General features: G+C 37.2%; 1 protein-coding gene across 4 annotated transcripts in view; it reads right to left on the bottom strand.

Moving 5' to 3' along the window:
• Window positions 1–1,226: 1,226 nt before the first annotated feature.
• Rbm25 (RNA binding motif protein 25) overlaps window positions 1,227–13,294 on the bottom strand; it is a 45,760-nt gene continuing 33,692 nt past the window's right edge. For all 4 annotated transcript variants that reach the window (XM_028877150.2, XM_037210697.1, XM_028877170.2 and 1 more), the window contains 7 exons: window positions 12,034–12,107; window positions 11,159–11,309; window positions 9,398–9,722; window positions 8,744–9,018; window positions 7,330–7,428; window positions 5,716–5,763; window positions 1,227–2,880 (listed from right to left, as the gene is read on the bottom strand). In XM_028877150.2, coding sequence (XP_028732983.1) covers window positions 2,788–2,880; window positions 5,716–5,763; window positions 7,330–7,428; window positions 8,744–9,018; window positions 9,398–9,722; window positions 11,159–11,309; window positions 12,034–12,107 — 1,065 coding nt within the window. In that variant the 3' untranslated portion in view covers window positions 1,227–2,787. The remainder of the gene's footprint in view (window positions 2,881–5,715; window positions 5,764–7,329; window positions 7,429–8,743; window positions 9,019–9,397; window positions 9,723–11,158; window positions 11,310–12,033; window positions 12,108–13,294) is intronic.

The raw sequence follows: 13,294 nt of genomic DNA, 5'->3' as shown, positions 1-13,294 counted from the left end.
TGACAAACTTTTTAAAGAACATCCTAAGGGTGGCTGGGATAGAGCCTAGAATATCTACACTGTCCTAGGGTACTATTTTGAAGGGTTAGTTTGATGTTCACTAGTAGAACATATTTTACATAGCTAATTCTCTTTCTCAAATATCACCATACTTGTATACTTGTAACCCAGCCCTATGGATTGCAATGGAAGGAAGCAGCCTGGGAGACAGTAACTTCTATGACAGCCTGAACTAGATTGGGAAGCTGCACATCTCAAAACACATAACAAAATGGCTATTCTCTTTAAAAGCTCCTTTACAGAAAAATATGTTGCCTCTATCAGAATAAAACAATGTACAAATGTCTGAAAAGTCTTATTCAATTAAGTGCACCCCATGGATCAGTTGGCACTAGAATCACCTGGTAATTACAAAATTATATTACCCACCCTACTACATAGGCATTTTAACAAGATAAGACAAAGGTGCCCCAAAAATGTGAGAAAAATTAGTCTCAAACATTTTTACTACTCTTTTTTCCTCATACACTTAAATTTTATTTTGGAATCAAACGAGGAAAAATAATTTTAATTTTAAGACCTTCATGTATTTTGTAACTTGAATGAGCAATACCAACCAGCATAAAACATAAGACAAATGTATAGATGTCTGAATGATTTAAAACAAGCTATAATGGTAAAACCTGGTTTAAAGTATATTAAACTATTAATTTAACCACCTTTTATGCCACTTCGCATTATCACCCCAGCTCTACTGAAACGGATGATTTGACAGTGAGGTGCTATGCAGTATAAGGTATATATTCCTAAAAGCTTCAGATAAACATCTCTAGTTTTAGAGGTAGCTGAGAGACTAGCAAGGTAAAGTCATCTACTTGAATAAAGCTTCATGGTAATATTAGCGAAATAAAAACCTAACATAAGGTCAAAACAAAGGTTCAATGTGTTTAGAAGACAGAGAAACAAAATAAACTACCTAAACAATGTCTTGGGCTGGTGGTGGGATAAATATGATAAAATGTTAATAAATTTGTAAAGGGTGATCTGTATGAACTTTCCCTTGAGAAACCAAAATTTAAAATATATTCAAAACTAGGTAGAGATATCCATGGATGATAGCCTCATCCAAAATAAGGTGACAGTCTCTTTGATATTGATACCATAAAAATTCATTTAAAAACTTCAGCTCAGTTACAGGTTTTTTTTCTAGAATATGCACTACACAATTGTAACATAATGCCATTTATTTATAAGACTCAAAGAAAGCATCTCCAAGATCAAATATATACATTTTTAATAACTGAAATATTTACATAATGAAGCCACGTCAAGGTTCAACATTAACAATGTTTTGGATGTCCTCAAGATGTTTTTTTTAAAAAAAAAAAAAAAAAAAAGAAAAACTTAGTAACTCAAGCTCACAGTTACATTATCCTAACAAGTCAGTTTTTACCTTTTAATAAACAAACATGGCAACAGTTGCACCTTATTTGTTATAAGAACTGTTTAGAACTTGGTACTCTTCAAATAAATTTTGTCCCTTGGAGATCTTCTGAATTACTAATAAAGTCCAAGGATTTCTCTAAACATGTCAGCAATATATTTAAAGTATGATGACCAGTGATAAAAATTTATGAGCAAGAAACTGCCATGAATGATGTATCTTTGGAGGAAAGATGTAAACAGTTAACTACCATGGTGAATTATTTTGTTTTGTCAAAATCTCTTTTGTAAACTTACCTTATTTACTTATTTATTGGTGCTAGGGACAGAACCCAGGCCCTCTTTCATACTAAGCATAGTAAGCTCTTCCACTGAGGTACCCCCTGGTCATTTGTTTTAAAGAAGGTGGGCTCCTCCCCTCCTTTATACTTTTGGAATTAATTTTGTTTTATTAAAAGGAATACACTCAAATTAAACAAAGACAAGTTGAAAATGTATTGATTAAAATGCTCCAGAACTTAAGAATCTGCTTCAATTCTGAGCCATCAAGTTGGAGGAAGAGATAAGACTATGATGTATCATCCTATTCACAGAGATCATAAGAGATCATCCTATTTCACAGAGAAACACAAATCTGGTTTATCAGACTGTTGCTCACTGCAGAAAACCACGCTCTGGGAAACTCACACCGTAATTTTACTAGTTACTTGGGTTGGCACAATTATCACTTTTCCTTTATGAGTCTATTGGTGAATTATGAACTGTTTAAGGGAGCCCACCAAAGGAAATTAAAAAAAGACTTTTATACATACATTCACATGAACACATCAATACAGAGATACATTAGGAATGACTGACTGCTAGTTTTTGCACTCTAATTTTAAACTCCATGCCTTTACAAGGGCTTTGCCATTTCTGATCAGGGGAGTGAGATGAGATGGTAATGGGTATGACTAGTATTAAAATTATTCATGTTGGTGCCTATACAGTACAGTTTTAATATTAGGTGGAAACCTGCAAAAGAATTGGGGAAGTCATTTCAATATTTACAAGGAACAAATCAGCAGAACAAGATTACATGAGATAGGCTGTGTACAGTAGCTGCAGCTTATAAAACACCAGCAATTTGTACCTGGTGAGTATAAAGAGAACCAGGGATTTAGAGGACTTTACAACCAAGTGCGTACACAGGGCACCAACAAATTAGAGGACAAAAGAATTCACATTTTCTACATTAAAAAAAATTACAGATCTCACAAATGTCTTTGAAGACACAGAAAATTCAAAGTTCTTTGAAGGGTGTAAAAGAAGAAATCTGAAATGTAACTCTGAATGTAAAAAGTTTTACTTCACAAGACCAATTTTCTTGGCTTCTGTCTCATATATCAATAATCTCCACATTTTGACTATAAAAACTTCTGCTTCTTCATCTAGTACCTAGAAGACAAGACAGAAACACATATAAAGACAATTAGTGGTATGTCAAATTGACAGTAACATACAAACAAGGTCTTACCCACCAAACACAATCAACATTATGACCTAAAGAAAAATTGTCCAGTATGAAAAATATTTTAAACAGAAGATTTAAGTTACCAAAAGAAAGATGATTCAGCCAAATCCCATGACTTAATAAATAATAATTTCATTTCACTTTTGTTTACTGGTTTAATTTTGAGACACAAAGCCCAGGCTGGACCTAAACTTCAATGAAAACAAGGTAGAGCTCCTGTTTCCACATTTTCCAAGTGTTGGGATTACAGGCATATGACACCACTCTTGTCTCCAATATACTTTTTGAATACAACTTTTATTTTCATGATAATTTTATAGACATTACATTGATATATGTCTGGCTAAACTACTTAATAAGTAAAGCAAAAGCTTGCCATAAAGAATAATTTATGAAGAACTTAAATATACAATTATGTATCTTTTTTTTTTTTTCTTTTTTTGGTTTTTTGAGACAGGGCTTCTCTCTGTAGCTTTGTGCCTTTCCTAGAATTCACTCTATAGCCTAGGCTGGCCTCGAACTCAGAGATCCGCCTGCCTCTGCCTCCCGAGTGCTAGGATTAAAGGTGTGCACTACCACCGCCCGGCACAATTATGTATCTTAATAGAGTAATTTTATTTATCCCAAATCAGACTTATCTTACCTAACATTTAACAAATGCTTATTATGTGACATTGAATTAAGCATCATATGAGAATTTACTATGGTCTCTAGAAGGCAGTAAACAAGATTAAGTGACTACCGATACCACCAGATACAAGAATACTGGCTATCTTTTCCTATGCTCAATGAAGAAACCAGGTGATTTTCCTATCTACTTAGGATTTCATTACTACATCATGTTCCCAATATTATTCCTGCCTTTAGCCTACATACATAAGGTTCTGTCCCAAGAGCTGCTGTTAACAGTAATGGAAGACCTTACTTCCTTAAAGACACCAGGAAGACACTCTAGGCTATCACTTCTTGAGTGGAAAGCAACTTATTATCTGGTTTCTTCCCTAAACTGCCTCTAAGAATTCTGAGAACACAAACCCTAGTAAAACTAGGTTCAAATCTTGAACATTAAATTTTACATCAATTAAAAGTATCCTTGGCTGAGTCACTTGAAGCTCACTAAGCGTCAGGTTCCATTACATATAAAATGGAAGACATTTTGCTATATCATACCAGTAGTACTACTGTGGGAATTAAAATTAATAACTGCAAGAGAGTACGTGTTATATGGTGATCAGTAAATGCTCAAAAGCAGCTAGAAGCCTTTTTTTTTTTTTTTTTTTGAGCTGAGGACTGAACCCAGGGTCTTGCATTAGCAAGCGCTCTACCACTGAGCTAAATCCCCAACCCTTAGAAGCCTCTTTAAGCTTCTTTAAACACATTTCTGGGCCATTATTTCAACAAAGTTTGAGAAGGATATTATAACACAAATTACAAAATATGCAATAAAAGTCTGTTATGTAAAAACACCATATTTTTAATCAGGAATAAAGCATTACTTGAGCTAAAAAAACTATCTTAAATACCTAAGAAGCATTTACAGGGCCTTTAATTTAAAAAAAAAAAATCATTTGTACATTCATTTACTCGTATGTGTCTGCTGGAGTTACAAGTATTTGTAAGGGGTGCCTGAATTACAACATGGTTCTCATGATCAAGCACTAAGTGTTCTTATCGATTATCCATCTCTCCAGCTTTTATTCTGCTATTCTGGTGTGGGGGTGAGAGAGTGCTAGTTCATGGAAAGCAGAAGTCAACCTGGGGTGTCATCCAAGGAGATGTCCCCCCTTGTTTTTACAGACAAGATCTCTCACTAGGACCTGGGACTTACCAATAGGACAAACTCCAATGATCTGTGACTCCACCTCCCCAGTGCTCCCCAGTGCTCGGGTCATTAGGGCATAACACCACACTCAGCATTTTAAATAGATTTTTGGGTACAGAACTTATGCTTAAGCAGAAAGCACTTTGAGCTATCTGACTGTATGCACAAGAACGGTAATTTTTTTAAAAAAAGATTTATTTATTATGTATACAGTGTTCTGCCTGCATATATGGCTGGAGGCCAGAAGAGGGCACCGCATCTCATTACAGATGGCTGTGACCCACCATGTGGTTGCTGGGAATTGAACTCAGGACCTTTGGAACACTAGCCATTACACTTAACCTCTGAACCATCTCTCCAGCCCCTGAAACCTAGCTCCAGTATTTTTCTCTAATCCATGTCGCAATGATCTTAGGGATTCCCAAGGATATATGATATGCAACTGCCATGATTTGGACTAATATACTAATTTTCTTCTTGTTTTATTTTCGTGAGAAAGAGTCTAAGGGGACCAGGCTGAGCTTAATCCACCTGCCTCTGTCTCTGAAGTTCTGGGACTAAAAGAGTGCAATGCCATTCCCAGCTCTACTTTCTTACTACCTTATTCTCTGAGAGTAACCTTTTCCCAGTTGCTTAATTCTAACTAATCTTCCACAACTGCATTGGCCTACCAGTCCTTAATTAACTCAAACTACCAATTCTACTCAAATTGTTTTCTTCTCTTCATAACAGGCCCTCATATTAAATGCAGCATTTTTTCTCATTTAAAATGCAAACCTTCTTTCCCTCTGCTTATAAAATCACAGTGTTCAATAGAAGTAACCACTGATGATAATACAAAAATCAAATGCAATTACGAATTTTGATTTTTCAGTATAAAATGTATAAAGTAGATTGTTCAGAGAAATATTAACATAACAGTATTTTTCTAACTTACCATGGCAACATCATCTAAAATGCTCTGAGGTGAACTATGTGCCATAACCTAAAAGAAAACAAACATCTGCTGTTATAAAGTTGTACAAAACCTCTCAATGGTAAAAAAACATTTCTTGTGCCTGATGGAGTTTGCCCTGCCTTGAGGCAGGGTCTCACTGTATAGCTCTGGAAGACTTGGAACTTACAGAGCTCTGTCTGCCTCCCTAATGTTAGAATTAAAGATAAGCGTCACGTGCCTGGCTTTCTTTTTTGAGGGTGAGTTTCGAGACAGGGTTTCTTAGTGCAGCCTTGGCTATCCTGGAACTTGTTCTATACACTTAAGAGATCACCCTGCCTCTGCCTACTGAGTGCTGGGGTTAAAGGCACGTGCCACTACTGTCTGGCTAAGCTTTTTATCCTGGGATCCTAGTCAATAAAGACAGTTCAATCATTACTTAGAGGTTGCTTCCCCACCCCCACCCCCATGCTATGCAACCTAGGGTGCCTTCAAACTTGTGATTCTTTGCTTCAGCCTCCCAAGTACTAGGATTACAGAAATCTGCCATACTTGGCTATGTAAGTATTAATTCTGTAATAATTATAAGCAGAGAAGACAGTCTTATGTTTATTCTTCAAAAATATTAAAAGAGCGATACTGGTGGAAGAATGACACATTTATATCATTACAAGAATATGGTGCTCCCTCGTTATTATAGAGTTTAATGAAATTTTATTGCATAGTTTAAATGAAACTATGATTTGAGGACACACAACAGAACAATTTTTGCGGGATAATGGTTGGGTGTACTGGTGTCTGCCATTAATTCTAGCACCAAGGAAATGAAGGCAAGTCAAAAGTCAGCCTGGGCTACAAGAAACTGTCTCCAAAACAAAAAGCCTATAGGATTTTAAATGTTAAATATTGTATAAAAATGGCCAAGACACAACCTTTCCATAAAGCTCAATTTTTTCATGAATAAATATGGTAAGGAAGGCCAGGCGGTGGTGGCGCACACCTTTAATCCCAGCACTTGGGAGGCAGAGGCAGGCGGATCTCTGTGAGTTCAAGGCCAGCCTGGTCTACCAAGTGCGTTCCAGGAAAGGCGCAAAGCTACACAAAGAAACCCTGTCTCGAAAAACAAAAACAAAAAAAAAAAAAAAAAAAGTTTAAAAAAAATATGGTAAGGATAACATTTGAGACTTGTATTCCCTAAGACTATAACCTAAGGATGACAGAAAAAGCTCCATAAAACACAGCACTGTGTCTGTCAAGAACTCTAATCGTCACTACATCCTAAAAACTATTAGCGACAGGACTATTACAAAGATGGGTGACTCAAAAAAAGAGGAAACAAACTATTGGCTATCTCCTCAAAATTCACACCCAAGACAAAAGGGTAGGCACGGCATTGGCAGTAGAGAAGAGAAAGTGTAATTGAAAAGAGACACTAATTCTGTCCTCCATGACTCAGAGCCAAAGCTGTGGCGTGATGGGTCTGAAGAAGAAGTTTCCTTTAAATAACAGGTCACTTCATTGGAACTGAATTATTGTATACTCTCTCTGCAGGATTTTTAATTTTAAAAAGTGTCTAAAATAAATAGTAGGGAGGGATGTAGAAAGGAAAAAACGAACCTTAGAACAAACAAAATCAACTAATGTAGCTTCTTCTTCACCTATGTATTCTATGATTTTCTTATTGATCCATGGCCGGATTCTTCGTTCCATCAGTATCTGCAAAAAAAAGCTAGGTTGAGGAACTAAAGAATTACAACTTGTTCTTATAGCCACATCAAATTCACAATTTTCAAGACTAAAGTAAGTCAACTGAAGGGGCACAGATGTTAAATCTGGAACTCAAGGGACAAAAGACTAGAAAATCCAAGTTTGCCAGACAATGGTGGCGCATGCCTTTAATCCCAGCACTTGGGAGGCAGAGACAGGTAGATCTCTATGAATTCGAGGCCAGCCTGGTCCAAGATAGGCACAAAGCTACACAGAGAAACCCTGTCTCGAAACCCCCCACCTTCCCGCCCCCCCAAAAAGAAAATCCAAGTTCATAGTGAGACACTGCCTGAGAAATAAACAAATGTAATTACTGTATGACCCAGCTCTGTTTTACTCCAGAAAAAACAATGAACCAACCAAGATATTCATCAATAGATTAATGGATAATGAGTATCTGGCACACATAAAAAAAAATCTGTACAATGAAAAATAAAATCATGAAATTTGCAGGAAAATGGACGGACTTAGGCATAAAACAGTAGTGTCGTCACTTAAACTCAGAGAGAGAAAGAGAAAGAACCCCCATGTGTTGTCTAGCTTACAGCGTAGAGCTTACAACTATTAAGGTGCAGAGTGTGGGGAACACTTAAAGAAAAGGCTTTTGAAAGGTAATATGGGGGGTAGCAACTAGGATATAAAATAAATAGATGAATTTTTAAAAAATGTAATTATTAGGTACTGAAGGACAGAATGCAGGAAAAAAAGATAAACTGTCAAAGAGGAAGGATATAAACTTTTTCTAATTTCAACCACATGTGTTTTTGTTTTTATTATTCTGTGTGTGATGGATAAGTACATAAAAAATGTAATTGACACTGAAAGCATAAAACCCTAAGCAAAACTCCATGGCTTCAGAATAACTTCTGTCTATAAACTTATTAAGTGGCTTTTTTTTTGGGGGGGGGGGAGCTAGGGGTGTGTACCAAGACAGTATCTCTATGTAGCTAGCCCTGGTTGTCCGGAAACTGACTCTGTATATACCAGGCTGGCTTCTACTGAGATGCCTGCCTCTGTCTCCTGTGTGTTGGGATTAAAAGTACAAGCCACCACTGCCTAGACTGAGTGGCTATCTCTTAATCTAGTTGTGTGATGTGATTTTATGAAGGCGATAAAAAAAACCTCTGCCATAGCATCTACATATTGGCAATTCATCATGCAGGAGATTATTCCAACTTATTGTTACGATTAAAATCAAGTAAGATTGTATGTCACTCACATTGAAAACCAGCCCAAATATGGTGACAAATAATGTACTACTCACGGAATCCACAATAGACCAATCCAGAGGATAAGCAAAGAGCTCAGGTTTGGCTGTGGGGATTTTCTCAATAAGACTTTTAATGTGCTTGCGCTTTTCTTCAGTGTTTACAGTGCCTTTGGTGGCATTTTTATCATCTTCACCATAATCCAAGGGAACAAGTTTCCTTTTTCGGGGCACATCATCACTGTCTTCATCCTCAAATTTGTTAAAGACACTATCTACAGGCAGTTTCTTTCTCTTCACAGAATTAGGTTGGCCAGGACTATTGGAAGCACCTATAGTTAAAAACACTATCTTAGTATGCAAACATCATTTTCAAATGCTAAAGTTGACAACCCACCATCCCTCATAAAGTGCAAATATACTTCCATAATTCTCAGAGAAAGATCCCAACTGTTAAAAAAAAACACACACACAAAAAAAACTCTCTACTCACAAGTGCTAGAAAATTTAACTTTTCACTTCTTCTCAGAACTTGAGGCAGCTGGAGATATAGGAGCACTAGTAGAACTATGAAAACAATCGTGAGCTAGAAAGGCATTGTTGAATACTTTGCTATCTATCTACCAAGGAGCTCTACAAGTATATGAGTTGTCTTTGTCCTTACAGTGAAGGTTATTGGGACAATGGAGGAAAGGAGGAACTCTGACATACCCAGTTTAAGACTTAGTCCTATTTTTGGCCTATGCTCCTCAGGCTGCTGTTGATCTGGTGAGTTTTCATGAGGAATAATGATCCCACAAGGAGACTCATCCCCAGGAGTGTTGGGCGTTGCATTGCCACTGGCAGAGGACACAGATGGGGCGGAGCTGATGGGTCTCAGAGTGGGTTTGAGACAAGGCTTTTGCTCTGGTTCTTCTTCCTCTTCCATGGGCTCTTCTCGTTTTTCTTCTTTTTCTTGCTTTTCTTCTTCCTCCTCCTCTGATTCTGGCTCTTGCTTTATTTGAGGCTGTCTGCGCCTCTCAGCCTCTTGCTCCATCTGCAACCCAAAAATCTGCCTGATTAACTTTAGAAAAGACTACTACTATAACTCTTCCCATGAAACAGTTGGTGAAAAGATTTACTTGACCAGTGAGCTCAACCCTAATTAAAATTAAGAACTGAGCACTAGGGGCAGGAGAGATGGCTCAGAGGTTAAAAGCATTGATTGCTCTTTCAGAGGACTTGGGTTCCATTCCCAGAACCCATATGGCAGGTCACAACTGTCTGTAACTCCAGTCCCAGGGGATCCAACACCCAGTAAACAAAACAAAACAAACAAACAAACCAAAAAACAACAACAAAAATAAATCCAAAGAAACAAGAAAAGATGGGATTTTGTTGAGGCATGTAACATGTAAAAATATCATTACATGATAGTAAAGAAAAGAACTAAAAGTGTTTTAAAACTGACAGTTCTGAGTTGTAAAAGTAGAGCATGGTACATCTGCTAACAGTCTGTTCTGCTTAAAAATAGACTGTTGGGGGCCGGGCGGTGGTGGCGCACACCTTTAATCCCAGCACTTGGGAGGCAGAGGCAGGCAGATCTCTGTGAGTTCAAGGCCAGTCTGGGCTACCAAGTGAGTTCCAGGAAAGGTGCAAAGCTACACAGAGAAACCCTGTCCCGGAAAAAAAAAAAAAAAAAGACTGTTGGGATGAAGCTCAGTGATAAAGAGCATCTGCTGTTCAGGAAGAGGACCCAGGTACAGTTCTCAGAATCCACATGCTGGCTCCCAACCGTCATCACTCCAGTTTCAGGCAATCTAGCCTTTGAGGGTATAGCAGACAAGAATGTGATACACATATCTATATGTAAGCAAGCCCATAACTAAATCTTTAAAAAAACCCGATACATTATGAACTAAAAAATATTTTTTAGTAATACTTCTAACTATAGTCATTACAAGTCAAAGGAAATTGTAGGGACAGCTTTCTATCCAAATTTTATTAAAAATTGGTCAGCAGTAAAGGAATACTTAATTGATATGTAAGACATTTTACAAAGATTTGTGAATTCAAGGACCTGGGAAATAGCTCTGTTGGATTCGTGAATGCTATGCAAGCATGAGTGTGATTTCCAGTACCTACAAAATACCCAAACCAAGCACATGCACTTGTAATGATAATACTGGAAGGGGAACACAGGCAAATCCCTGGCCTGCTAGCCTAACAATGAGAGACTCTTGTCTCAAAATAAACCAAGGGAGATTACTCCTATGGAATGAACCTGAGACTGACTTCTGGCTTCCACATGTACACTGCCCCTCAACACACACACATACACTAAGGTGTGCATTCAACCATCATGACATGCACTAAAAATAACAGAAGTACTAATTAATAACCTACCAAATAATCTACAGATAAAAACATAGCTGACTTTAAAATAATATAGAGATTTGAAGCCAAACAATTTAAGATGTTGTAGTATCTCACCCTCTGGAGCTCTGCATCTGGATCTGGATGCCCCTCCGCCAGTAAGCGTTGCCTGATTTCCTCAAGTTCTTCCTTCTCTCTCTTCCTATCTCGTTCATCAGCTTCCATTTCTTTTTCCCTATCACGCAACCGTTTCTGAAGAGCACTCCCCCTGCAAAGTTAAAAGGACTCATTTAATAATCAGATCATTGCCCCAACAGTGCTTTTCTCAATACTAGAAACCGAATACCTGAATGCTAAGACTCAGGTGGTTCTCCAACTATACCACACCCAAGACAGTATGCTCTCTATATCAGTGTGTAACTAGTCAGCACCAAGTTGTCATTTTATTCTCAAAAATCACTCTAACATGCCTGAAAGACAAAAGGTTGACTTTCAGGGGGGAAGAGAGCTTTTTTGTGGCTATTCCACAGTGAATCCCAACATTTAATTTGTATTTTTTTAGGTGAAGATAATACAAGAACTGCTAAGCCTTTTGGGGATGAGGGCATAACTCAGACAATACTGATAAGGGCATAACATGTGTGAGGTTCACTGTCCCACCAAAATGAGTGGGTGGGCATGATGTATATCACTTTAATAGCGCCAATCTGTAGGCCAAGGCAGGAAGTTGTAAATTCAAGGCCAGCCTGGACTACACAGTAAAGACATGTTCAATTCATAACTTCACAGTACTGTATCAATATGGAAATGGTGAGGTGGGGATCAGATGGGACACTTTTGAAAACACTGAAGACAAATTTCTGAAACTAAATAGTTTTAAAAAATGACCATCATAGGCTCCCTCTCAAGACATTTGGGATTACTGATTCTAAACCTAAGCAAAGCTGCTATCCTCATATTCACACACAGCCCATCAGTTTACACTTGCTTACCTATAGTACTTGGGATCATCTCTATCATCATCATAATCTTCTAGGAATTCTTTTAGTCGTTTGGCCTCTTTAGCCTTTGCAGAAATAAAGGACAAAATATATAAAACTCAGGTTAAGAGTTAGACTACTTCCTTCCCTTTTCTTGGGAAAATATTCTTTTCCTTATTTATAGTCCTTAAAATTTTTATACTACTCATTTACTTCACATATGAAATGGGTATCATATGATGTATGTCTGTGTGAGGGCATCGGGTCCCCTGGAACTAGAGTTACAGACAGTTACACCCACAAAGCTGCCATGTGGGTGCTGGGAATCCAACCCAGTACCTCTGGAAGAGCAACCAGTGCTCTTAACTCCTGAGCCATCTTTCCAGCCCTCAAAATTTTAAATAAGTCAGCTTTAGGACATATCCGAGTCATGAGAAACATCCACATATACAGTATGCTAAACAAATATCCTTTGAATATACATTATTAAATGTATTACACAAAAGTACATAAATTTCATTGGGTAGATAATACTATAAATGATTTAGGTAAAATGCCAAGGTTTAGATTTAAACAATGTTCATATACTATAAATAGATTTCATATCTACATGTAAAGCAGTTAGCAGTTTCAGACTTAATTTTTTAACACCTTTCAGCCACATCATCCATAGTAACAATCTATCTAGTAGCAACTATCCCTGAGGCAAAATGAATGATGTTCTTCTCTAGTACTTCCAAAATACTATGAATATAACTTAAGTACTCACACTTTCTGTATAGTAACTGCCTTATCTGCTTACATTGTTGACTTGTTTCAAACTTATGGTCAATCACTTCTGTATGGCCCACCCCAAGGCATTAAGCTGGGATATGAGTGCTCAAATAAATGGAAGGAGAGGTCTGTTGTTGAGAATAACAGTATTCTTATGTATTTTCAATATTCAAAAATATAGTTATACAGGACAGGCTATAAAGTACACAGGAACACTAATGAAATTCACTACTATGGGAAACTTTCACTTATACTGAACATATCTGTTACTTAAACATGAGAAAATGCTTATGTAACAGGAATTTTTTTGTAAAGGAAATATTTCTCTATAGAAACATTTCAGATTTGCTCACAGCACGTACAACACTGTTTCTTCACCTAATTCTATCTTTTTTTTTTTTTTTTTAAATAGGCAGGGTTTCTTTCTCTGAGTGTAGTCCTGCCTGTCCTGGATTTAGCTCTGTAGACCAGACTGGACTAGAACTCACAGAGATCTACC

The sequence above is a fragment of the Peromyscus leucopus genome, chromosome 14, assembly GCF_004664715.2.
Source record: "Peromyscus leucopus breed LL Stock chromosome 14, UCI_PerLeu_2.1, whole genome shotgun sequence".
In the NCBI taxonomy this organism is placed as follows: Eukaryota; Metazoa; Chordata; class Mammalia; order Rodentia; family Cricetidae; genus Peromyscus; species Peromyscus leucopus.
This window is presented reverse-complemented; position numbering and strand designations above follow the sequence as displayed.